Here is a 26,836-nt window from a genome sequence, read left to right as displayed (position 1 = left end):
TGTAATGTTTGTTGGCAGTATCTACAGAAAGCTAAAGTGCATTCTTTCTAAACAGTATATCTTCATTTTGCTGAATTGATTCTTTGTCTTCAGATTATAGAACTTTAAATATATGTGGCAATATACAATTAAGTGCTATATAATTGACAAATAAAAGCCATTTCTATATGTCCTGTCTTACAAGAGACCAGAATGATTAAGTAAGTCAAAGACTATACATGACAAACAAAAGTTAGAGAGGTAAGTCAAATAAACACAAGTACTTGCCTCATCTATCACTTTTGCAAATTGCTGTAAAGTAGAACTCATAACTTCATCATCTCCCCCTAGTGGAAAACGCTACAAAAAAAAAAAAAAAAAAGTCATGTTGGTTGCAGTGTTTTCTGCCATCCACAAAGCTGTATTAATCATGTCTGAAAATATTAGGTAGGAAAATATTATCCAGTCTTAACTGGATACACTGCAAGACAACACTTAGTGAAGTGTCTTTTTATTGTCTTGTGAATGAGGAATATTTAATATATAAATATATATATATATATTAATATATAAATATAAAATAAAGGAATAAATATTTCTCATTTTAAAAAGTCTGTTTTCCAAATTAACTGTAACATTCAAGAAAGATTCAGGCTTCAGATCTCTGAAGAATTTTTCATCTGGCTTTGCCAATTATTTTAACATTATCAAATATTAAATAAAATCTGATGTTCATCTTAAACTCCTAGCTTTCAGGTTGTTTCATTACATGAACTTTTTAAACCATCTAAAAAACTTTATTTCTATTCTTGATGGAGGCAAAAGTATGACCAAAACGCTCATAACTTTGAATTGCGGGGGGGTGGGAGGGGGGGCAGGGGAGGGAAACACCAGTGAAAACGTTATTTGTGTATTTTTAAGCCAATCTCATGACTGGAGAAAGAAACAATCCAAAGGAAATAAATCATAAGGGAAATAAATCATAAAGGAAATAAATCATAAAAATAAAAATGTCCAGTGAAAATAAAAAAGTAACTAATACGATTTAATTTTCTTTTAATTTACAACAACCACTCTGTTTTATAACGAATCTTATGCAATTCCTTCTAGCTTGTTCATTTTTTCTCCTTCCTCTCAACGAATGCAACTGAAACTGTAACTGAAATAAGAACATTTGATGTATATTTTCATATCTGTAACTGGTAACAAATAAGAATATCATGCTCTAGGTACTCCTAAAATATAATTAACTCTAGCTAATACTGAAAAGTTACTATACTCTCATTTAAGTACCTCGCATAAGTTAGAACTAGAAGTGCTATTCAAATATGGCAGAAACTTCTAACCGTGTTTTTATTAGAATATCTTTCATTATAAAACAAAGATTTTTTTTATATATCACACAGATGCATTACATATTTCACAACTACCCAAACTGGAATAAGTTGCTTAGTTATGTTACATTGCTGTGACATACAAGAAACAGCAAAATTCATTGGCTCTTCTAATCTGAAACTAGTTCTAGTTCATTTTGATTTTGCAAACACTATGTTTTGTTAGAAGAGAGCGGAAACAGTACAAATCCAGGTCACATAAAAACAACAATGATTTACACCATACCTGCTTCTCAAATTCTTTCAGAAGCTTTGACGTCAGATGAGTTGCTGCACTTAATTCATTCTGATTAAAAAGAAAAAGGAAGCTTGTTACTTTTTGATTTAAATCAATATAGAAAACTACATACTTGAAGACGAAACTGCTACAGATATGGAACTTAAAGCAGGAATATTGATTATAAAGGGCCAGATTTCAGAAAACCTAACTACCTGCCCTTCCATTTCTCTACCATTATTTAAAGTTATGGGTATTCACTGCTTACAAATATCAGGTCCACAGCTTGCATTATGCACAATGATTCTGTATTTTTAATGTTATGCAGTGCATATTTGCATTTAATTAGTATTAGGCATTTGTTACATGTGAAAGAAAGATGGGTTTAGAATGAACCTTAACACTACCCGTTTACAAATTGCATTGCGCTTGTACAGACAGGACCTAATTAGCAGATTCATGGTAAAGAACAACTTCATCTTTCATGATGCAGTTGAACAGCAGAAAGTACAGAAATGAAAAGCAAAATAGCAAGAAAATAAAATAAAACTGCATAGCAGAAAATATGCAATAAATACACCAGCCATGAAATTAAGCATGACAGTAAAATAAAAATATGAAAAACAAGACTACTGAATCGGTAAAAGAAACGTCAAACAGTCCAAGTACATACAAATTAAAAGCACAGCCATGATCTCAATTGTTCAAAACAACAAAAAAAAAAAGTTTCTGCCTTTGGCTTAAAAGTACAGTTACTTACACATGAGAAGTGAAACATTATTTTTTCCCTATAATATGTTCATTGTAATCTCCCACTTAGTACACACTAATAAGCATGCTAAGATCACGATGGCAAGAATTTTAGAGATGAGAGGCATTAAACAACCAGAAGACCAGAGAATCTTTTTACTTGTCATAAGAAATTCTATTGCAAAACAAGTCCAGCATGACACTCACAACAATTGAGTTTTTACCTCTCTCTAACATAGAAAAAAAACCAATAACTTCATTCTTATTTCTCTTCCACAGAGTTTAAAATAATATATATATTGCTTATAATATTTTCAAAAAAAAAAAAAAACAAAAAACAAAACAAGAGACGTGAAATGTGGCTGGCTCCAAAGCTTCATAATGCATTCAGGAACATCAGTAACACTACCTGTGCATCATATATTCTGTGCATGGCTTGAAATAACTGATTGATGTAATTGGAAATTGCAGCAGCATCTTCTTCAAACACACCCAGCAAAGAACGGGTCTGTAAAAATGAAACAGCCAAAGCATTAATATGTCAAGTTAGCAAAGAAGTATTTAAATGTAACAAAATTTCAAGGTTAAGTAGCATTTATTTCAGGTTTCATTACTGAAAAGTTTATAAACCCTCCAAAATTGTTTAAAAGAATGAATACAAGCTGCATATCAAAGAATAAAACCGTGCCTTAAAGATAACCTGGCTTAGCCTCACTTGTACTGTCATCCTCTCTCCAGGTACATTTTCAGAAAGGACCAAAGAAGATGGGCTAGTGTATAAAAAAAAGGCTGGAGGTGTGGGCGATTACTGGACCCACTATGGTACATCCCCAAGGAAAATGGTAAGAATGACCGGAATTAAACAACATGCCAGGTATACCCATCTATTTTTCAGTCAGGTGAAAATGAAGAGGAAGGCTGTGGTTTTCTGGTGCAATGTATCCTGCATGAAGACAGTTGCTGGCAGTGCCTGAGCCTGAGCTTATAATCCACCTCTGCAATAACATTCAACTCTTATCAAAAGATCAAGGAACTGAAAAATAAATTAAAAAAAAACAGTTTAATCTACATCTTGTCATCCTTGAGATACACGTTTCTCCCCTCACTGCCCCATAATGACAAAGATCTGTCCTTTTGTCCATAAAAGGATGCTACAAGGGATGGGGTAGAGCAGGAGAAAGGAAATAATCCTGTGACAGTTATGTGACCTGCACAGCCTCAAACTATGAAGAGAGGTAGTTGATAGCTTGGGTTCCCCAGAACACAGTCAAGCAGAGTAGGAAAGTCAAGGAATATTAAGATCTTCACAGCAGGCAAGTAGGTTTGCTCCCTGAATTGTTCATCTGTGTAAAACAGGCTTGTAAACTGATCAAGAAAGTAACTTGCTGAAGGAGACTGTAGTATCTCTTTACAAGTAACTTGAGAGAAATGAAACAGGTCTTGTATAATGACAAAGTGCAGTGGGTGGTTTGCACTTTATACAAAACTGCAGAATTTCAAGCACAAAAACAGTTGAACTTCTTATGACACTACTAACATGTAAATGTTCCTAAAAGCTAAGCTTGTGATAGACCATTCATGAACCAGTAACTGAAGTACACCTCCATTTAATCCTACTTTAAGTACTTAAACAGCAGATTTACTATAGAATACATGTGCTTGGTACAATATGGCATGTCACACCTTCCATATATCTGTCAATGGCCTGATATTAAACTGGAATAACTGGAAGTAGAGTCTAAGGCCTTTAAAAGGCCTTTCTCAATTTCAAAGGATAGGACTGTAAGCCTTACCGAACTAGCAAAAAAAGAGAACTAAAATTTACTGCCCCAAGACTCCCAGGTTATGTGGGACCTGTGGTCAAGAGGAATATATAATGCAATGACAGAGCACAAACTAGCATCCTGCAATAAGACTTCATCTTGAGATCTCCAGAACTAGTAAAACAGAACCACAGAATAATTTAGACAGGAAGAGACCACTGGAGGTCATTTAGTACAAGCCCCTGCTGAAAGCAGGGCTAACTTCAAAGTCGATTAAGTTGCTCATGGGCTTCTCCAGTCAAGTCTTAAAAAACTCCAAGAATGGAGACTCCACCACTCTACAGGCAACAAAATCCAGTGTTTTACCACTCTTACCATGAATTTCTTTTCTTATAGTCATAATTTCACTTGCTACAACTTGCGACTGTTGCCTTGTACCCTGTCCTCTTACAAGAGGAGACAGAGGCTGAATTTAACTCCTCTTATGCTCAAGACAGCAATTGGATCCCTCTTAGCCAGCTCATCTCAAGCTAAACATACCTACCTAGCTCCCTCAGTCTTTCCCAGAATATGCTTCAGTCCCCGAATCTTATTCCTGGCCCTCCGCTGGATTCAACCTGTCCTTGTATTAGGAAGCAGAAAACTGGATACAGTACTCCAGATGCGGTCTCATAAATGCTGAATAGTGTGGAATAATCACTTCCCTCAACCTCCTGGCTATGCTTTTGCTTAAGCAGTTGCCCTTGCAAGGGCACACTACTGACTCGTTAAACTACTAGGATCACTCACGTTCATCCACCAAGACCCTACTGCCCAGGTCCTTTTCTCTAGAGCTACTCCCTAGACAGCCAGTCCACAATCTGTATGGTTGCATGGGATTATTCCATCCCAGTTGCAAGACCTGGGATTTGTCTTTGTTGAGCTTCATAAGGCTTCTGTCAGCCCATTACCCCCTGTCAGCTAGCCTGTATCTCAGTTTGGCGCCATCCACAAGCCTGACGGCTGTGCATCCTATTGCATTGCTCATATCACTGATGAAGACATTTAACAGTATTCCCCGCAGAATCAACTGCTGTTGAATACCACTCACCAGCATCTGCCTGTTAGACTTCAAAATACTGATTACTACCCTTTAAGCCCAACAGCCCAGGCAGTTTTTCCATCCACCTTGTAGTCCACCCCATCCAGTCCTTGGTCCATATCTCTCCATTTTGGCCAGAAAGATGCTATTAGAGACTGTGTCAGAATCCTTGCTTAAGTCAAGGTAAATGACATTCAGCACTCTCCCCTGTGGTGAAATGACTGACTCTGGATGAGAAGGCAATCAGGTTGCTCAGGTACAATTTGCCCTTGAACTTAAATGAGATGCTTACTCTGTGCTCTCTCGCATTGTTTTTGCATGGGCAGGCAACATTACTCTTCACCTCTAGCGTATCCAACGGTTTGTTTCCACCAGGACAAAATCCTGAATGGGAATGAGCAAAGAATGTACCTGTAACTTTGCACAGGCTACATTTGCTTTTCCTAATAAAAGCTACATAATATTACACTAAAGTATTAGTTGAAATGTGTGGATCTAGAAACAGGAATATCACTTGCAAGACCCATGAAATAAATCCTTTACCTCTAGTGATGTCTTCAAAAGAGCACTGTGCATCATTTTTAGGTTCACACTAAAATTAAAGTCCAGACAGAAAAAAAAAAGATCATATTCACATAGCTGCACTTTTCCCTCAAAATTTATCATTTTTAAACACTAAAATGGTAAGTTCTCCTTCCTTAGTCTTCCTTAGGCTAAATAACTGCAGTTTCCTGAAAGAGGAAGCAACAAAACTATGGGACCGTGGACAAAAATGAGACTTGGATGCAGCAGATCTGGACAACAGGAAAGCCTCTAGTAATGTTTGTGATAAACCTTGGATCACACTATTTAAGAAATATGAGAAATTCTCATTTGCTATGCTGAACACTTGTCTTGAAATAACTTGGAATGTAGCCCATCTCCCCTTGAAGCATGGAAGTCTTTTTCAGCTCTTTTTCCGACCTTCTGCTTTTAATGATGTTCAAAGAGTATATGAGTGAGTTACCAGTGACTAAAAAGTATGTTATTTATCATTCATTTGACATGAAAGACTTTTATTTAACTTGGATTAGATGACTGGTTGTCTCACAAATATGGTATCACATAATGCTTACAAAAGACCTTAAAAAAAAAAAGATAATGAAACAGCATCACAAACAAAATAAATCATTTTAAGGATGGTTCTAGTTTATAAAACAAGTAGAAAAAGGTATGGAGGATGGGTGGAGGAGAAAAGAGGTGGAGATGAACTCAAATGTTTGCCAGGTGTGTCAATATGTTGCATCACCCTAATAGCTGTGACTCTCCCACTGAAGCAGACAGACATGGAAGAATACAAAAGAAAAAATTACATAGTACCATAACCTCGGAATGGTATGTTCACGACCTTTAAACCTGAACATCAATACTGGCAACTTGCAATTTGACAGGAATATCATGTTGGGTTTCCAGGTGATTTTTACTTTTTAAAATAGAACACTGCAGAAGAAAGCACCTTCTATGTTTTACTGTAAAATAATCAGCTATTGATCCTCAGACTTCAAATTGATCCTATATCATATGCATGGAAAGAAAAATAATCTGAAATTGGAAACAAGTTATGACAGACGATTGCTTAGCAAAAAAGTTAGAGGAATTGTTTACTCGTTTCTGGCAAAAAGTTGAGATTTTGTGTGTTCTCTGAGATGCTTTCATCTCATATGAGCAGGTATACCAGAAGCTACCAGAGATAAGCTACATAAAGGAATTATCCAGAGAGAAGCCAGTTAAGCATTCCATGTCATCATACATACTGCATTGTGACACGAGGCAGAGCCTGTACTGTCGTCTCTCTTAGCTCTTCTATTGCGTAGGGGTTTCCAAATGAATCAAGTCTGAGCAGAAACTCTCTCTACATGCATATATATGTATACACACACACAGAGTATATGTATAATATATGCACTAAGTTAATTGATATTTGAATCAAGCTGTTTCGCTGAGCAAAAACAATGTAAAATTGGCATTTGGTTTATGTCTAAAGCCAGAGTGATTAGATTCTTATCTTGCATCAAGAGGAAGTTAATGGTTTTACCATGGTAGAAAAACCTTTCTTTCCTTCAGATGTAGAACAAGTTTGATTTGATATTTATTTAAAATAAGTCTCTCAAACATGTCTAAAAGTGCACAGTTCCAGTCCACAATTCCCCACTAAACAAATGTCTAGGCTGATGATCTCCTTCAATATTACACCAAAACATTATGAACACTTCATCATAATCAGAAAGTCATGACAACTCCTGAGCAGAGCAGTTTTCTCTTTTCTCAAGCAATATTTGTTGCCACCTGTGGCATCAAATAATATCCACTACCAGAAAAGTAAAATCTGACAGTGATTAAGTAAAACAAGTTAAAGACTAACGTGTCTTTAACTGCACTCATTTCAAAATAACAGAAATGAACCGTTGTAATGCAAAAAGCAGCTAAACCTCCATAATTTTCTAATAGGTGATCAGTCAGAATTCACCTGAATTATTAGGTTGGCTGAAGGACGTAAAATTTTGTACTTAAAATAGGAAAAGATACATGCAAATCTGATGATCTTGCACATCAGCAAGTAAACATTGGGTTGAGTTAGGCTTTGCTAATCAGTATTTATCACAGAAAACCTCAAATGAAAGATTCTAGAGAGGCAATAAAAGAATTCACAATCATGTTCCAATATGTAACCTTCTCTCATGCACTTCCCTAATGACATTCCAGTCTAAAGCTCTTGAAAAACTCTACAGCCTACTTGTCATATGTAAGATAAATGTACGATTCATAATGTTCCTATAAATATGAACAGTCCTGATATCCATACACTGAGAACGGATCTTCAACAGACAATTCTGCTAAATTAGTATTATTATAGTGCATTCAGAATTTTTTCCTCTTTAAGAGTACCTCGGTTTTAGTCTCTGGGTGAGAAACTACAGGTTAGATCTCATCTGAAACTCAGTGTGACATCTGGCATTAGAGTTACACAAGGCATACTCTGTTGGAAAGCAATGGTATACTTTCAACATGATTTTCTTTTGTTGCCTTTCTAAGCAGGCCCTCAACTTGATGTGGATTTGTTAAAATGGTTGTCCATATTAAGCAAGTGAAAGTTTCTTACAGCTGAGGAATCAAAAGTACCAATGCACATGCTATTACAATATAGGAAGTCTTGCTCATCTGCATAGACAATGAAGCAAAAGAAGGATATTAATTTTAACTGCTGACAAATGAGAAACTATACTATAAACTAACTTTTCTGCATGCCTAGAAAGCGTGTGTACAAAGTACTTGTTGCTGCCAGCAACAGAAACCAGCACAACAGAATAAAGCATTTCCTGCTTACTAATAGTTTGAAATGACAATTTAATATATGGCACCACTGACAAAAGTCAAGTAGTAGAAATGGAAGTAAAGAAAACACAGCAATGAAAGGTCTCTCAGCACCATGCATTTCCCATCTTCTCACAGCATTTACAAGCCTCATGATAATATCATTCAGTAACTGCATTTCATATTTATCTATTAAGCCTTTTTCCTTTTTAGTAAACTACACTGATAATAAAACTCTTCTTGAGAAGTAAAGGATTCAGTAAAGAAGGGTTTTCTCAACACGAGGTCTCCAAACTAATCCATGAATGTAAATCTGGCGCTGGGGGAAGGGAGGGAGTCAACACAAGCTACTACACTGACGCCCGATGCGAAGGCACTTGCATATGCAGCGCAGTATCGCCAGAAAATCGTCATTAAGCTCGCTACTTCGTAGACAGCTAATGAACCCGCAGGCCACCTGAGACGACGCGGTGATGCAAGCGGGAAGAAGGCGCCGGGGCGACAGCTCGCCGGGGCGCTGCCGGAGCTGACAGCCCGGGGGCCGCGACTCCCGGCCCCACGCCGACCAGCACCCGCCGAAGCCCCACCGCGCCAGAGGCGAGGAGGACGCAAAGGCACCCGGCCCTGCAAGCCGCGTCTCTGCGCCGCTCCCAGGTCGGGCTTCTCCCTCCCTCCTTCCCAACGGCCGCCAACGTCCCCCAAGCCCCTGAGGGAAAGGGGGGGAGGGGGCCGCGCGGGGCCCGGCGACCCCGCGCGGGGCCCGACCTGGCCCCCGCCCAGCGGGCTGCGTCGTGGCCGCTCTCACCTGGGGGCTGTCCTCCAGCGTCTCCTCGATGGGCAGCTTGTCGATGCCGGGCATGGCGGCCGCCGGGGTGGACTCTGCGCCGCTGCAACTCCCGCACCCCACAGCGCACCCAGCTGACTGGGCCCCTCCCCCCTCCCTCCAGTCACAACACGGGCGCCCCCGCCTCGCGCCGGATGTCCCGCCCTCCCGCTCCCCGTCTGCCCTTTCTATTGGCTCCTCCGCCTCAGCCTGCTCAGTTTCTTATTGGTTGGCGGGTGAATCAGTTCGTACGCGTGGGGAGGGAGAGGTGCGGGCGGTGTGCGGTGCGTCGCGCTCGTGCGTGAGCGTCTTTCCGCACATCCCGCTCTGTCGCTCGGGGCGGGGGAGGGGCGCGTGGGCCGCTAACGGCCGCGCCGCGGCTCTTTGCCTCAGTGCCCGCCGCAAGCCGACCCCCTGCCGGCCGAGGGGGCAGGAGAGCGCTGCGCTGCCTCCTTCCCCCGTCCGTAACATGGGGGGTGGAGAGGAGGGGGTTCTGGTTCCCCTCGCGCCTCGGGAGAGTGCCGTGCGGGCCGCCCCGAGCCGGGGGAGGTGAGTCGGGAGCGCTGACGCAGGGCCGTTTCCACGCTAAGGTGTCGAGCTGTGCGGGCCTGCAGCCGCGGCCGGATGTGGTTGTCAGGCAAAGTTCCTGGGAAAATGCTTTTTTTTTTTTTTTTTTTTTTTTTTTTTTTTTTTTTATGAGTTTGCAATTACAGGCGTTGTGTGTGAAGTCAGTGCGTCCTTCTAGCCCTGCTATAGCCAGAGAGATTTTGTCTCTTTTATTGTTTGCTACTGTTTACACCCCCTCCCTGCCTCTGCAAAACCCCAAAAGATTATTTGGGGGGCAGAGTAACTCTGTTGTAGCTCTGTCATGGTAGAAGTATCTTTTGCACTCTCCTGAGCAGCAGGAACACTGCTTTTTGAGAAGTCCTCTTTTATCTGTGTCTCATCTTCCACCACCAATCAGGGCTTTTAGGAAGAAGGGATTTATTTCTATCCATAAATACTTATTTTCTTTGGTTGTGAAGTCACAGTTTCAGCTGAGGACCCATTGTTCCTTGAATGAGTCTTGAACAGAAAAAAGTACACCTCACGGAGCATGGCCTTTCTCCTTCAGAAGGAGAGTATAATCAGTACTGATGGGTTTCATGCTTTCTTGGGTTGGATGGACTTGCTGCTACAGATTGGTGGCCAGTGCTAAATGGCTAAGGCTACTGTGGGGACTTATTTGAATTGAGCCAGATCATTGTGCACTATTTAAAAAATAGCATGTTCTTAAATTGCCCTTTCTACAGCTCTGAGACTAGGATGTTTTGATCCCAGTTATTGTTTTTTAAATTATTCTTTTAGGTTAGGCAATTTATATTTTAAGGATAGAGCATACAGTATGTTTAAATTGTTAATTAATATCTGAAGTTTCACTTGCTGAAAGGCAGGTGAAAATATGCTATGTGTCAAATGAGATGCTGTATAAATAACAGCAGAAGCAGAAACAAATTATACAGTGTATTTGAATTTAGGAGCTAGTTCAACTCTATGAAATTACATGATGATATTTCACTTCCACATTTTAATAGAAAATCAGTAACATTTTAGATAAATTTATTATTAGGGATAAAAAAGAAGAGGCTGTTCCCTCTGTTTGCTTACTGTTTTTATCTTTTGTGGCTGGGTGAATTTACTATAAAACCAGATAAGAAAGTATGCTAAATTGGCCACTGGAGTAAATGATTAACTATTGTACAGTCTTATTATGAAGACCTTCTTTTATGTTTGTGTAAGATTACATTTTACTTCTAAAAGCAGGTGAAGGAAAAGGCTGATACTAGATTGTAAACAATTAAAGCTTTTTGAAATTTTTTTTGTAGAGAGTAGTGAGGAATTCTCAAAGTTACAACTCAGTTCAGTCAGTTTGTTTACCAGCTCAGCTGGTGACTCATATGGCCTGAGGCAAGTCACACTGCTTCACTGTCACTGCTCTTTCCCTGTCACATGAGGGTAATAATAGAATTATCTTACAAGGTATTTTAAAGTTTAAGTCTTACATCTTGTTTGGTCTTCTGTATTAAAATGCTACTTGTTGAGCTGTGATTGGATCCATAATTGCATGACGCAACGCTAGCATTGTCTCATGAGTTATATATGCCTAATATATGCCTAATTTTCTGGTGTTGAGATCAGTTAACTTGAGATCAGTTTTTACAACTGTCTTCTGTAAGAAATGCCCTCTGTTTTGTACGGTATATAAAATACATTTCTTTAGCAGAATTAAAGATGGTAGCAAGTAACTTTAAATGGAGTTGTTCTTGCTACCTTTGTATTTTTATACCTTTAAGTGGCAGAAGAAAATACATTTGTTTAGCTGCTGTGAGTTGAGAAGAACAGCTCTTAAATCAGAGGACTAAATGTTTCATTTTAAAAAAAGCACTAACTACATGCTTTTAATATGTAGAAATGTATTTTGGTGTCTCCACTGGCATGTAGCATAAAAATGTCTTGTTTCTGTTGAAATTAATGATTCAGTTGCCACTGGCTTTAGTAGCAAGTGGGGGCCTTTTTCATGGTTCTGTAGTATAATGCAGCTTCTTTTAATCAGTAGTCAGGATTTTTAAGTAAATCCATTACATAGAAACACTCTGTAATGTCTTACTAGTCTTTGTGTACGTTTTTACAAAAGTTAGAAGGCATCAGAAAGTTTTATTTGGGATGCAAGTTTGACAACAGTAGACGAGGTTAGATGATAATGAATAAAAGAATTCCTCTGAACCCACTGATTGGTGTTTTTCTAGCATTAACTTTTTTTAGCGATGTACATATTTTTGTTAGTCTGTGTGATTCTTTTTTTCTTCTTTGTATAAATGATTGTTAGGAAACCTTAAGAATGTGGTGAACTGACACTTGGCACTGTGCAGACAGGGAGAAGAGCAGCCAACAGCTCTTTAGAGGACTTCAGATACGTCCCCTAATGGAGTGAACATCTTGCCTCTGCTGGAGGGTAAAAGAGGCTGTCTGGATAAGGTAAGCCTTATTTGCATTTACACATACTTTCTCAGACTTTCGCCTTGGACGCACCTCAAATTTATTTGTGTTCATTTAATCTTCCTGGATTAAGATAGCTTTTTACCTCAGCCAAGAAATAACTAACTGCTTTTAATTGTTTTTTTTTTTTTTTTGAGAAAATTGGTGTTAACAGTTTTGAGGCATTCTTACCTTAAAAAAAAAAAAAAAAAAAAAACCACTAAGTTTTGAATTTGGCTTTGGCTATAACCTTTATATTCACATTCAAAATGTGTTGGGAATGGAGCTCTGTGTGGCATGCCTGTGGTAGTGAGATACTGCTGCACTTGGGTAAAGGAGCTGAGGGAAAGGTGAGATGAAAGGCAACTTTTTTGTGTGATAAGTAATCATGAAAGATTATATATGCCATTTAGCCCTTTTCTAAAAAGCCGAAGACTGCACAGGCTATTGCAAAAGGTGACTTGGCAGTGGAGTAGCAATAGGTGACAATGGTGATAGGCAGCAACAGTGAGCAGTGGTGTTTTAGATGGGAGCCACCAAGAACTCTCTGTGTGGTCACCAGCTGGTCTAATTAGAGTCCTGAGAGGCTTCACTTCTCTAAAGGACAAGAGCTCCAACCACTCAACAGATGGACTCTAATGTCCCTCAGTGAAAAACTGTGAGTGGGGCCAAACCAGAAGGGGAGATTAAAGTTAGCTACCTCATCAACCATGGCATGCTGTAAAAGGAGTGGATCTGTGTATCCAAGGAGAAGTAGTTTTTTCTACTGTTGATTACTCAGGTTTTTTAAGCTAATTGTATTGCTCTGGTATGTATTTGCTCAAAGGTATTTATGTAAAACTCTTAGATAAATTCATATGGCTTGCAAGTGAAATCTTGGCCCATTAGAAATGAGCAATAAAAGGGCGGGTCACTTTTGAATGAAAGCTCAAGTTGTATTTACACTTTTAGTACAAATTCCCAGAAACTGAGTCTGGTTCTTTATTGCCAGGTATTTTTGGATCTAAAACATTGTAACCTTTCTGTCCCATGAAAATGTATTTTCACTTTTATTTACAGAAAGGTTTGACTGTTTATTTTTGTATCAATGACAAGTAACTTTTTTATATAACTAAGCAACTCTTAGTTGCTTCTCTTCAAATAAATTTTGCAAACTTTGAATGTTAGGCCTTCAGCCAGACTTCCTAGTAGATATATCTCTACATGTGTATAGTTTTGGTATCAAATAGACTTGCTATCTTTAGAATAGTTTCTCTTATCTTGTGAAAACTTTATGAACAGTTATGTGGAGCTGCGTTAACATTATAAAAGTCTTTTAGAGATACGGTGTTTCTATTTCACAGAATTCCTCAGAAATTAAAAAGCATGGTGTGCCCATACATCTACTTTGTGAACTTCTGAATTGATGCTTCCAGTTCCTATAGTCAGTTGCTGCCATGAACTCAGTTTAAAAACAGAATGTTGATATGTTTCAGTTACTGCATTGTTGTCTCTGGGTGTGAATCAATTCAGCATTAAGTAAATTAATATAATATGAATATTTTAATAGTAGCATGGTTTCTTATTCAGTTATCTGAATGTTCATTGTTAAACAAACTTAACAACTGGGCAAGTATAAACACCAGATGGCACTATTTGATTATTTTCCAACCTATGCCTAACAAATTTGTATATCTGGGTTTTGGCATATTTCGTGAAGATTCTTTTTGAGAGCTACCACAATCTCTTTTCCCTGAAAAGTTGTGGAAAAAAACCCTGAAAGATGATGAGTGTCTCCAAGTGGGAGTTGAAATCGGAATACCCTACTGAAGATTTTCTTCATCCTCCAGTCTCAGAAAGTCCAAAAATAAATTGTAAATATTTGGTCAACTTAATGGTTATCTTTGGACAGATTAAGTGTCTCTCATAAATATTTCTCTTAACACTGCATATGCCTCTTCTGATAGTTCTTGGTAGCTCACTGAAGAGATCACTTATGAAGGTAGTTACTGCTCTGGGACTCGGTCCATGTGGTTATCCCAGTCTCAAACATGTGTCTGAGATTAATTTCATTCATATTCATTCAACTGGAATAAATATTTTCTGAAAGGCTTTTGTATCAGTGCTTATGTGTTTTTATTTTTCAGCTTTTTTTAAAATATAAGTAGTTGTCTGTATTTAGAAACCAGCTGTTTGCATTAAAACCATGAAGAGGTTTGTTGGGGGGGGGGAGTTTGATCTGTAAGCAGCTCAAAGTTCAGAATAGACGATGCATTTTTTTTTGATATGTTTGGGCTTTGGGTTTTTTTTGGCTTTCTTTTTTAAGCTGTTAGTCCATGTATAACTATACAGGCAGAAAATTGATCTGCTAACATCCAAAGATTTTGCTTGGAATGATCGCTATTACACAATCACATGTATACAAGAGTTTTTGCATTATCTCTTAAGTAACCTTAACACCTGTTGTGTAGTCCGCATATGCAAAATAACTGTTTGCAGTCAAGAAGAGGAATCCTGTTGGTTAACTGAGGTCCTAGGTTGCCTTGTTGGGAACAGCTGCAGTGAAACATAAAGGGCTGTAAGTCCCTTGCTTAACACTGCTTTCCACAGGAAGAGATTGGTAGGACTCCACTGACCTTTAGTTCACCATGTATTCCATCATGAAACTGATGGAACTTCCTGGACAGAAGAAGCTTTTCCCAAGGCTACCAAAATATGTGTTAAAGGCTCCTGTGAATAGCGAAAGTTCCATAAAATTTTGATCCAGGCAGTTCTGGATTTTCCAGCTAGGAAAAGTATGTCAGCTGCTCTTCAGTTTTCTGGAAACTTACGTTGGGTTTCCTGAAGAAAGGTAGGCTCATGTGCTAAGGAGGATCTGAGAGATTTTGTCAGGTATGCATTTCTCTGCACTGCCTTACTCTCTGAAACCTATGATCCACAAACTGTTTTTGCCATGAGTGGTATTTTGTCTGCATATGGGTTCATAAAATACCATTAGCGTAATACAGAAGGCACACATGAAGAAGCACTGTCAATGCATTCTTGCAATTCTCAATTTTGACATTCTGCTACAGATCTTTTATTGAACATAAATTGATTTGGACTTCTAAGGCAGCATTTTAGCAGCTTAATCTGGAAGCTAGCACAGTTTGAATGCTTTCTGCTCAAGCAGGGAACTGGAGTGTTTTCATCAAAAAGATGCAAAGGCAGTCTTAATCACAGATGCCCGTGATATTTGTGTGCGACTGTCAAAGCTGGTATCATCAGAGTGTGTTTCAGTGGCCAATGAGCAACAGTCACTTTCATACACTGATCTTTATCACTTTTTTCATGTCTACAATTTGTTACTGCTTAGACTGTTAAATGGTAGTTGGAGCTTAACTTCCAGGCAGTCATTGTGGAGTTATTCTGATGCCACTTCAAGGTTCAGTGATGTGTGCTGATAAGGTGCCTTTGGTAAGGTCCCTTCATAAATTGTTGCTCTTTCTGATAGTTCAGTTTGGCAAGTTTCGTTGCACAACACCAAGTCTGTCCAGTAAGTCAACTCTGCAGCTGAGCATCCTTACATAAAAGTCCTACATGAGTGTACTCTCTCAGTAGAATCTTGCTCAGCACTGTTGTCTATTCCATACTGTGCCATTTCTCTAGCAATTTTCCTACTTCTTTCTGTTCCTAAAGGTTAGTCTTGTTTTTTTCATGAATGTACAAAAATTCAAAGTGGAGTTGGTGTTTATTTCCTGAATATTAGTTTTTAGCCATGTGAATGTGATTCATTACACAGAATAAACTATGAGAAAGTGACAAAACAGGAGAACGTAAAGAAGGCCAGATTTTTCCCTCTAAAAGTATGGCCTACTTGGTATGCTGCAGATTCAAAGCTTTATCTAAGAGGTACAAAATTTGCATCCTGAAATTAAAACATTCTGCTTTCATTTTTACATGTTATCAAATAAAGCCCTATCTAAAATAAGAAAAGGAGAGAGCTCTGTAGAGAGATTGTCCTAAATCAAAAGCTGGTTTTGAACATGCGCCAACTGCTCTGTGGCTGAGAGGTGAAGCTGACTATAAGAATGTTATAGCTGGTACTTACTTTATAATGAACAAAATCAGAATGTTGGGTTCAGACTCTGTTCTTCATGATGTATGCTTTACCTCATCTCTGCACCTTACTCATCATTTTTTGGTCATTTTAGATGCTATCTTTATAGGATTTAGATAAATTTCTGTTGGTTATAAACCCACTTACGAGAAGTGAGGAGGAACTTCTAGCAGTGAAAGGATCTCGAGGTTTTGAAATCAGTAAATTAGTGTACTGTTTTATTTCAAGTTTTGCATGTATATTATAAGGAATATTAAGGAAATTTCACATCTATGTCTTTCAAAAAAATTGCAGCAAAGCCATTTTAATAGGAAGAATGAATTCATGAATTATTTAAAATAGTTGGTGCAACTGTTCCTGTTAACTAATCCATGCACTTGGAAGGCAATTACACTGAGCTTTGACAACATTGCCAACCCACTGCACAGTGCCTTATGCCAAAAGCTATTGTTGTTTTATTGACCACGTTCACCATTACATATGCATATGAAAAAACAGAGGCATTTTCATTGGGATTACCCTAATAGCATTAAGAGATTATTTTTTAAATTTTCTTGGAAGGAAATTCACTTAAATGAGATTACTTATTACTTGACTGGTTTCCTATCATGCTGCTCTGTTTAGGTAAGTGGAGTCCATTAGAGTATAAAGTTTTTTTAAAAACTGATTTTATACATTAATGATTTCAAATAAAAGAGAAGTACTATATTTGTGCATAGTTTCTGTTGAGAAAGTTAAGTCGATGTTCTGGTTAGGAGAGATAACACTTTTTGTCCCTCTTGGTGGCCCCCCTAGTGTCACCATTAGTTGCTAATTACTTGCAAACAAATAAACAATTAACTCCTCGTGCCTCTTGGTGGGAGAGTTTTCATTGACATGCTAAAACTTTCTAATAAAAGATTTTAATTAATGACGTTGCAAATCCAACCCCCTTGTCAACATAGCTATAAGGACGACTTGCAGAGAAATGCAAGTACAGTATACATGGTATGCTGGCTGAAGGGGAAAGCATGGCAAGTACATCGCTGTGTCCTGCTAATACATCGGTATCTCAGAATCTTCAGAAAGTATCTGGTTTTGTACAAAATAAAACCACACAGTGCTCATTTTCTATTGAAAGTATTTTGGGATTGGAGCAGAAGAAAGATGTCATTCCAGCTGTGAGACCTCACAGACCGTGGATGGATACAGGCACCAACCTGGGTAAGCAAGTGGTCAGTTTTGTAACATCTTAAGCTTTTACTCCTTTAAAAACTTATATATTGTCATATTTCTACTGAAAACCAGTAAATTGTTTTTTTATTGCTTGCTTTTTCTAGTTTTACGTCAAGACAGTAATCCTCATATGCAAATCCCTGTTGTTTCCTATGAAAACTCATTATTTCATGCTAACGGAAGTGCAGTGCAAGAGGAAGAAGTTTTGAAATGTGAAAAATATTTTTCAGTCACTGAAAGGCTATCTTTCAAACGAGAATTGAGCTGGTACAGGGGTAGAAGACCAAGAACTGCTTTCACTAGAAACCAGGTAGGGATTCTGTTACCTTTTAAATAAAACAATGTAATTTAGTAAAAAGTTGGTAGAAGCCTGTAACAGCTGGCTAATGCAATGCTGTATAAATCTGCATAAAGAAATGTAGTTATGCACTAGTGTAAATGCACAATCAGAATTGTCCAAACACTGTTTAGAAGTCTCCTATTGAACTAACTAAAGTATGCCTTGGGTTTTTTTTTTTTTGTTTTTTGTTTTTTTTTTTCCTCTCTCTCCTCCTACAAAGGTAGTGATAACTATTCAACAAGTGTGTTTTAATCTCCTCAGATTGAAGTTTTGGAAAATGTTTTTAAACTGAACTCCTACCCTGGCATTGACATTAGAGAAGAACTAGCTCGCAAATTAGATTTAGATGAAGACAGGATTCAGGTAATTAAAAAAAAAAAAAAAAAAAAAAGTTATTTGATTGCTGTTGTAATTCCATCTATATGTATTCCTTGGTGATATAAGTAGATGGACAGTAGCAATAAGTTTAATAATCACAATTTAAAATAATATAAACTTATGATATGCCTTCAAGTGATATGTAAAATGGAAGCCACTGAATTCCATCCCAAGCCGTAAGCCTTCTTCCATAGTATTGATATGGTATTCGTCACTGTAATATTTCTATGATCTCTGCTTCTTTCATCTCCAGTTATCATGTGCAGAACTTCTTCATTTGCTTCCAGGTTTTAAAATCATGTTTACATTATGCTTTTCACCATGTCTGAAAACCCAAGTTGAAACCAGTATTGAAATAATTTGTATGAATGTATAAGTATTTGGTGAGATTGTCAATAGAACACTAAACCATTGAGCATTAAACATTTTTTTTTTAAATGGTGTTTGAGCCTATGTCTTGGGTAAAAAGCACTATCTACTCAGGTTTTTCAATTACTGATTTCCAACTAATGAAATGTGATAAGAAGCATACTATATATTTCATTAGATTTTTTGGGGGGGCTAGGCCTTGATACTAAGCTTTTGATGCAAGTCTGATTGGGGTTGGTGTTAGGCTTTATGCTGCATTAATTCAGCAGCTCAAGAAGTAACACCTTAAGTTTCCACTGACTTGTGTGTGAATTCCAGATACTCAGGATCTTCTAGGGTCTGATTTGGTGTCACTGAAATTGATACTAGTTTTTGTGTTAATTACAGTGAAGCTGGTCCTGACTTTCCAGTAAAGCTGGGAAATATTATATTGTTCTGTAGTCTGTGTTGTTAGTAAAATTATTACAAGCAGTTGCATGCTATGATCTGCAGATTTTAAATTTGTATTGAACTTCCAAACTACTGGCATTTCACAGAATACTATAGAACTGTGTAAATACTTTTTTATCCTGCTTACAGTGCTGTATTTCTGAAAAGCATGCTTTTTATTTTAATTTTAGATCTGGTTCCAGAACCGTCGTGCAAAACTGAAAAGATCACACCGAGAATCTCAGTTTCTAATGGTGAAAAATACTTTCACCTCCAACCTGCTAGACTAGGAAGAAGAATGGTTTGCCATTAAGCTACTACAATAGAACATGAAGAATTACTGAAATTTTCATAATTTGTATTAAGTAATGATATTAATTCTATGATTTTATCCCTAGATTTGAAATATCATGACTTTCATTCAAATAAACTGTAAATACTTGAAGTATTATTATAATCTACATTTTGTGGAAAAAGCAAACTTTTCCCATATATTTTAATAAATATTTTCAGAAAAGTTTAGGTATTTTTGCAGTTAAAAAACAGAAAACTTGGTCAGTGCACAATATTTTCAGCTACTGTGCATTACAACAGCTTAATTGAAGACCAAAAAAACTTCATAGTTTAAAAAATTCAGATTAAAGTCTAAAATATGTGATATGCAAGAAATTGTGCATTACATTGGAATTCAAATAGCTTATGAAATAAGTGCTATCACTTTCTTAAAATTGTTCTTTGTGTAAACTGTCTTTTCTCAAACGGAAGGACTAATATTTAAGTAACTATTTTCAGTTTCAGCAATTGCTTGGTTAAGAGAGGCTTAAAACTAATCTTTTTTTACATCATATTTTAATTCATTTATACTTAGGATAATATTTGCCTATTTAATACTGCAATTTAGATAGCTCTTGTTTTGTTGGTATAAATGTTCTAGTTACAGAGGTTGCCCTCAATATCTTTTAATGAGAGAACATGAGAAATATCTTTTAATGAGAGACAGGATCAAATCAGTTGGGACCGGAGTGGATATCCAGATCACCTCTATTACTTCTATGGTGTTTGAATATTTTTATCAAAATGTATATGAAAATCAAGTGTCTTAATATTCAGTAGTCCACCTGAAGTCAATATGCATAAAGACAGCCTTACACAAAAAGACAACTATTTGTGGCCTTGACATAGGGAAACAGTGCAGGTATGGATTTACGCTGTTCCTTGCTTAAGTGCTAATGTCCTTCAGTGAGAACTCAGCCCATTTTACTTACTTGAAGTGTTCTACATGGACCCAGACGTACAGGAACTGATTTTGTGTCAAGCTGATGCTTCAGCAGAAGCACTAACTTTAACTAGTGTTTCAATCTGTAGCAGCCAATAAATCCTAAAATAAAGAACTTAAGCAGAAGACTTCGTTAGCTGAGTTTTCCCACTTGATTTACTTGAAAGATAAATTTTATTTTGAAACAAAACTACATTTATAATATTCAAAACATTGTACTGAATCATTTTATTTGATGCAAAGAAAATCTTTTTTATCATAAAATCATAAGGCAAGATTCTGAAAAGCAGGAAAAAGAAGTGATGTGAATGCTTATGACACTCGCATCCTTTTTATCTATAATGCAGAGTACTGATCTCAGACTAACTATCCTCCCTTTAAGACATGCCTAGCCACTGAGCTCTTAGGTATTCTGATGTTGGTTTCCAGATTTCTTTTGGAAACAGTTTTGCATTGTATAAAATGCTTAGATATTTGCTGGAGGAAGAATCTGAGCCCAGTTCTCCAAGGTACATACCATAGCCACCAGGCTGATTCACTTTCAGTCTCTGACACTCAGTTTCTATGGAGTCAGTTATGTTAACGAGGACATGAAAGTCAATAATATAGGTTAGATGTAAATAGGAAAAAAAGAAAAAGAAATTCCATAAATTCTTCCAGTGTTTTATAGTGCAAATAGTTAAACGTGTTCTTCACTTGCACTTTCTTGTTCAATGATTTAAAAAAAAATTTTTTTTATGGCATCATAGTCTCAATGTAGTATAGTCTCTAGAGGTAGGCATTAAAATTTTAAAGGCCTGTCTGTACTACTTCCAGACAGTTCTTAAATATTACACCTCTTCTAAAATATACTCTGCTTTTCTTCAGTTAAAAAGTTCTTCATAAGTAGAATGCCTGTATTTTACACTTCAATTGTAATAATAGATGATTTAGTGCATCTTTGACTGTTTGCGATTTATTTGGAAATGCAGTTTGAGATTTTACCAGATACATCATCCTGTTATGTCATGAACAAAAGAATTGCTCATTCTTAGTGCTTGTGTCCATAGTATCTGCTGTCCTATAGAATAAAAGATAAAACTAATTAAGTTTGGGGAGGAAAGGGGTTGATGAATAAAAATAACTTTATATAGCCTCATGCTAGCAAAAATTCAGTGGGAGAGATGATCAGACTTTAGTCCTTAGTTGATATTTGGGAAGATGTGTTGAGGTATGAGAGTGTAAATAAAAATGACTTTTATATCCTGCAGAACACTATTAAATATCTGCATTAGTTTATGGAGCTGCATTAGAGCTGTTTGCCTTTTTGTGTCTGTAACTTCATGGATTTATTACCTTTATTACTACAGTAACCATAAAATGCTGAGTTATTTAACTTTGCTTTAAAAAAAAAAAACTATATTAGCATGAAAACATCAAACTTTTATCCAATATTGAAGTGTTAATAATTCATACTTTTAGAGTGTTGGATTTCAGAGGTAACACTAGATATTACTAACTGAATTTCTGTTGTATCTCTGTATTCAAAAATACTTAAAAGACCATTCACAAAAAAAGCAATTTACATGGAGCCAAATCCATTAGTTCTGAAGAAATGAGAAGCTGAATTCAGACACCTACCTGATCTGAGGTAAAGACAGTATTGGGAATGCATGAGTTCTATTTTGTTTTTCTTTTCACCTCAAAACATATATTGCCTGTGGCTTAATCTTAGCGCAGGTAATTTGAAACTATTGTCTACTCTGGCGCTGGAAACAAGGTTTCCAGCAGCAACAGATTAGTCTAATCTGTCCAGATTGATGCCTAAGAACCTTACTCTATTATCTGGCAAATACCTAAATGCACCTAATGTCTCTCATAATGGAGCTTGTCTCAAGTGGCGGAAGTCTGACAAAGCAATTTAAGAGAAGGACAAGAATAATAGCAGAATAATAATAGCCTGGTATCCAGCTCTCAATTAGCAAATGTTACCAGAAGGATGATTCATCTGTAAGGTGCCAGCGCTGTTGCACATAGCGCTGAGGGACAGAGTTTAATAACAAAATTGCAGTATTTGCTTCCTCTTGACAGGGTTCGTTTCAGCTGTTGGATGGTTTTGTCAAGTCACAAACTCCTCTTCTTCCAACCATGTTGCCTTGCATTGGCTCCAGTGCTCATTTGACCCTGCGATGTATTGATTAAATTTACTATGATGGTGAAAAACTGTTTCAGCAAAAAAATTGGCCAGTGTAGTAGGTAAAACTTCCCCCTTTTGATATTGGCAGGCTGTTATGTCAGCATCAGCATGGATCAACAGCTTCAATTTAGGCAAGAGTGGGTTGATGATCAGCTTCTGGCGTTGACTGTGGTGGCATTTGAACATTCTTGTAGTGCTTTCCTGAATTAAGATCCAGGGCCTGTGATCCTAATCAGGACACTGGCTACATAATTATTTGTTTAAAATGATGTTCTTTTGACTTATGTCTCAATATCCTAAAAATTTATTTTAACCACGGACTTCAGCATTGCCCAAATTGCCATCTGAAACAGATGAGCTGTCCCCATGATCTGAAGGCAAACTCAAACTGGTTTAGACCAAAGAGAATCAATGTTTGCGAAGTTCCGATGTAATGCTGTTACTTGGATACATGGATTGGAAGTGGAGGAGGATGCATAGTGCTTGTTTCAGAGTTAGAGTTGAATGGTTTTGTGTTTTGTTTTTGGGGTTTTTTTTTCCTTCTCCTAGCTCCTAAACCAAGTTTTCCTCAGCCACTGTGATAGCTGGAGAACCCAAATGAATATATTCTATCACTCTTTTCCTTAATCTTATGCAGTTTGGAGCAATCAGGACAAAAGTTTGCTGATTTTTCTAAATTAAGTTCTAATAAATGGGACTATCTACATTATTATTCTTGTTATTAATCACTTTAAAACTTTGGGAATTTGCCATTCTTAAGTTGCATATGTAGGTATGTGTTTCAAACTCGTTACCTTATTGTGACCTTTTTAAAAAAATCACCTGTAACCTTGCAACAATTTAGATATTGTATCTTATTTTTCTCTAATTATTCTTCTCTCTTCTAACAGTGATTTTTATTTTACCAGTCCATGTCATTTTATTACTTCTAAGGTGATAACTGCCTGTATGCAATCCCTAGATTCTGGGGCTGGCTTGTATCTATGTATAATCAATTTATGTTTTATATATTAGATGAAAATGCACATGTATCTTTTACTGATAGATTTCACAATCTTTCTTCATATTTAGAATTATATCGTATCAATCACAGCGATGCTCCAACATATGTTGGGATGCAGTTTGTACGAACGATGCTAAAGTAAGGAAATTGAGAAGATGGCAAATCAAATATTCTGCACTAGAGCAGGCAGGCTATACATTAGCTGCATTTTAAGCAGTTTGCTTTTTAGATTAAATCAGACTTTAAATTCATAAATGTTGAAATAGAGATAATCTGTATTTCAAATGCAAATAAAAATACTGTGCCGCTTTTGCCCTCTTGTGGCTAGATTTTAGGATTACAGTCCGTCTTGGTAAATGGATTTCGTTTGTCTGAGCAAAAGCTGCAGCCATGAGGCAAGACTGTAGGTAGACAGGATGTCAGCAAGTGACTGCCTATTTTAATTGTAGTACAAACGTTGTGACTAACTCGCTATTGTATCTGTGTCTGAATGCTTGACATTGGGCCTGATTTGATTTCACAAGTTCTGAATGTGCAGTAATTTACTTTGAGCTCAGTGGAAATTGATAGGTGCTCAGTATTTTTAATAATCTGATCATTTATTAATAGTGAGCTGTTAACTTAAGAAGTCAGGAATTCAGTTTTTGTCTGCCAACTTTCTTTAATCTTGCCTTTAAATTAGTTGAGGCTGCTTTCAGGAATACATGTTTACAACGCTGCTCAACACAGTCAAATTATAGTAGCAGAATCCTCCTAAATTCAGCAAAACATTTGACAAAATGACCAGGCATTTTTAAAAGAACTACTTCTTGTAATGTAAAGCAGGAATGACTTCTGCTACAATATCTACTAATGTAATTTTTCTGTGATAACAGAACAATGTCAACAATGCAAATGTTTACCATGTAGAAACACTTATTCCCGCTAGCGATTTCATTTATCACTGTTTTACCACATTAGAAGGACAGAAATTACTTTGTGCCTTTTAAATACTGCACATTTATTAACAATTTTCTAACATTTCAAAATGTTCAGTCAGTTTAAAATATTTCAAAATGTGACAGTATCCACTTCAGTTTTTTTCTTAATTAGAATATTTGCAAGTTGCTGCCCGGATATTTGTATATAAGGCATATAGTGAAATGCACTTCACTCACTTCAAAGGTGGAACAATAGCGCATTGTATGTTACAGGATGTGGCTGTTTGACAGGATAATTGCAAATTGCTCTAATTCTTTTCGGCAGAGTCATAAGGAAGCATCCTAAAAAGGCATCGGCATCTCCCTTAAAGTGAAGTTGGCTATGGCTAGATATTTTTATGAAACTTAGGCAGGTTACCTGAAAAACCTCCTTTTTTTGTAGATGTCTTTGTTTAAACGAGGAAACTGGTCCCCTCTTTACTTTGTAAACATATAGTCCTGGGCTATAAGATTTATCACAAATTACATTTTAGTAGGAGTGGTGTTTTCAGTGATTGTTATATTATCTAATTACAAGCAAATAATAATCATCTATTCTAACTTAACATTATTTATGTACAATGATTTTATATATGAGTGAAACAGATGTTGTTCATTGTGTTTGATCAGTCTCTTATCTGTGTGTTTATTTTACTCTTTCCAGAATAAGAAAGTGACTTGATCCTGATGTCTGGCTGCTTCAAATTTGCCAGACTGTTTTTTCTCCATAATGTAGATATCAAGGACGCTGGACTTTTTTGTTTGGGTTTGTTTATTTGTTTTAAATGAGCTCTTGCAGGTAGGTTTTTCAGCAATGATTGCCATTCCTGACAGGGCCCTTCTTCTTTTGGAGCACAGTTTTATAAAATTACTGTGGATTCTGTTGTAAATCTGCTGTTTAAGTGTTTTACAATTTTTCTCTGAAATACGTATCTATCATATAAACAGAAAGATTTCAATTTCCATATGCCTTCAGCCTTCATAATTTCTTTTGTTTGTATATTTCCCTTAGTACAAGTAGAATGAGGTGCTATTGACAAAGCACTTTGCGATCATCTTCCATAATGGTAAGATTTTGGCCTTCTTCCAGACATCATCTTATTGTTCTGTAGTGGTATCTGTTACTGGGGTCTCTATGCATTTTAATTACATTTTCTTTAGCCTTAATTACCCACAGCTTTTGGCCTCAAATAACAAATGATGTCATCTTGAAGTGCTTGAGCAAATAGCTCTCTCCGGATTAAATGGGAAAGGGTTTAAGGCAGGTTATGCTCAGCGAGGGGTCCCTTAGTGTTAGGATTAATTTCCCAGACATTGCCACAGGATGCTGCAGATTGGTGAATGTCAGGGTAGATTGTTAAATCAGGTGGAGGTTTTCCCCCCCCCTATTTCCCTGCAGAAGGAAAATGACAAGCTGTCTGGATGGAAGGTATTGTGCTGTAATAAAAAAGGCTGAGATAAGAAGTAAAGTTGAGAAACTTCTGTAAAACGTTCCTTTCTTTAGTAACATTTTTAGCACTTGTTCAGACTGCATTGTGGGGGCCTTAATTTGCATTTTTAGTTAGTTGGTCAAGATGGAATGCCCATACTGAGGAAAAATAACATTGTGAATAAACAGTATATTAATTATAATTCAAATACTGCCAAAAGAACAAAAGATACATAACTTTGGAGATAAACTTTGATTAGAAGGTTTCTATTTCAAAAGAATTATTGTTGAAAAATCACTCTCTTCCATGCAATTTTTGATTTTCTTTGCATCACAAATCTACTTTTCTCTAAAAGTGCAGTTTCATGTTACACCTAATCCAGTGTAACAGAAGACTGCTGCTGAAAGATGCGGTCCTGCCCCACTCCCTCTCTCTTCACAAACAGTCATGTGGCCATAGAATGAGTCAACTCGGCTTGCTTTTGGAGCAGGGACGAGTGAGTTTGGTGGCTCGTCAGTGAGTTCAACCAGCTCAAAGAACTGAGCTGTCTGTCCCTTTATTATATGCATATGTAATAAACAAATGCAAAACTAAACAGAAATACACTAAACAGTTCATGTTTGTGATCATTTTCTGACACCAAAAAAGTTGGTGTGCATGCTATACAAAGAAGTGAAGTCTGGGAAGTGACAACAGTATATGAAGATTTGCGTCTCTGGATCACTGATAAATTGTTATTTTGATAGTGAACGGAAGTCATTTTCATATGGTGGCTGTTTGGTTGGTTTATTTCAGTCCTTTTTCACCATA

The 26,836-nt window shown here is 37.0% G+C and overlaps 2 protein-coding genes across 3 annotated transcripts in view; one reads left to right on the top strand and one right to left on the bottom strand.

Annotated features, from left to right (window-relative positions):
- APPL1 (adaptor protein, phosphotyrosine interacting with PH domain and leucine zipper 1) overlaps window positions 1-9,520 on the bottom strand; it is a 34,639-nt gene extending 25,119 nt beyond the window's left edge. Inside the window, exons 1-4 of the mRNA XM_026096229.2 lie at window positions 9,341-9,520; window positions 2,750-2,848; window positions 1,600-1,659; window positions 268-339 (exon numbers count right to left, since the gene is read on the bottom strand). Of these exons, the coding sequence (XP_025952014.1) occupies window positions 268-339; window positions 1,600-1,659; window positions 2,750-2,848; window positions 9,341-9,394 (285 nt within the window). The 5' untranslated portion in view covers window positions 9,395-9,520. The remainder of the gene's footprint in view (window positions 1-267; window positions 340-1,599; window positions 1,660-2,749; window positions 2,849-9,340) is intronic.
- A 58-nt stretch (window positions 9,521-9,578) lies between these two features.
- On the top strand, window positions 9,579-25,559 carry HESX1 (HESX homeobox 1). 2 transcript variants are annotated; one of them, XM_064518933.1, is made up of 6 exons: window positions 9,579-9,907; window positions 12,225-12,373; window positions 17,396-17,654; window positions 17,771-17,976; window positions 18,268-18,369; window positions 19,374-25,559. In XM_064518933.1, the coding sequence occupies exons 3-6, from the start codon at window positions 17,441-17,443 to the stop codon at window positions 19,470-19,472; spliced, it is 621 nt and encodes a 206-aa protein (XP_064375003.1). In that variant the 5' UTR covers window positions 9,579-9,907; window positions 12,225-12,373; window positions 17,396-17,440; the 3' UTR covers window positions 19,473-25,559. The 2 variants fall into 2 exon arrangements, with proteins under 2 accessions (XP_064375003.1, XP_025952027.2); XM_026096242.2 differs by lacking the exon at window positions 9,579-9,907 and having other exon boundaries at window positions 10,057-12,373.
- The last annotated feature ends 1,277 nt before the right edge of the window (window positions 25,560-26,836 follow it).

The sequence above is a fragment of the Dromaius novaehollandiae genome, chromosome 12 (genome assembly GCF_036370855.1).
Source record: "Dromaius novaehollandiae isolate bDroNov1 chromosome 12, bDroNov1.hap1, whole genome shotgun sequence".
NCBI lineage: Eukaryota > Metazoa > Chordata > Aves > Casuariiformes > Dromaiidae > Dromaius > Dromaius novaehollandiae.
The sequence above is the reverse complement of the archived record's forward strand: the minus strand, read 5'-3'. Positions and strand labels throughout refer to the sequence as shown.

Excerpts from the sequence above, each read along its gene's own strand:
- HESX1 (XM_064518933.1), top strand. The coding sequence starts at position 17,441 with ATGCTGGCTGAAGGGGAAAGCATGGCAAGTACATCGCTGTGTCCTGCT. Across the intron at positions 17,655-17,770 it reads GGATACAGGCACCAACCTGG|TTTTACGTCAAGACAGTAAT; the intron begins GTAAGCAAGTGG and ends TGCTTTTTCTAG. Across the intron at positions 17,977-18,267 it reads CTGCTTTCACTAGAAACCAG|ATTGAAGTTTTGGAAAATGT; the intron begins GTAGGGATTCTG and ends TAATCTCCTCAG.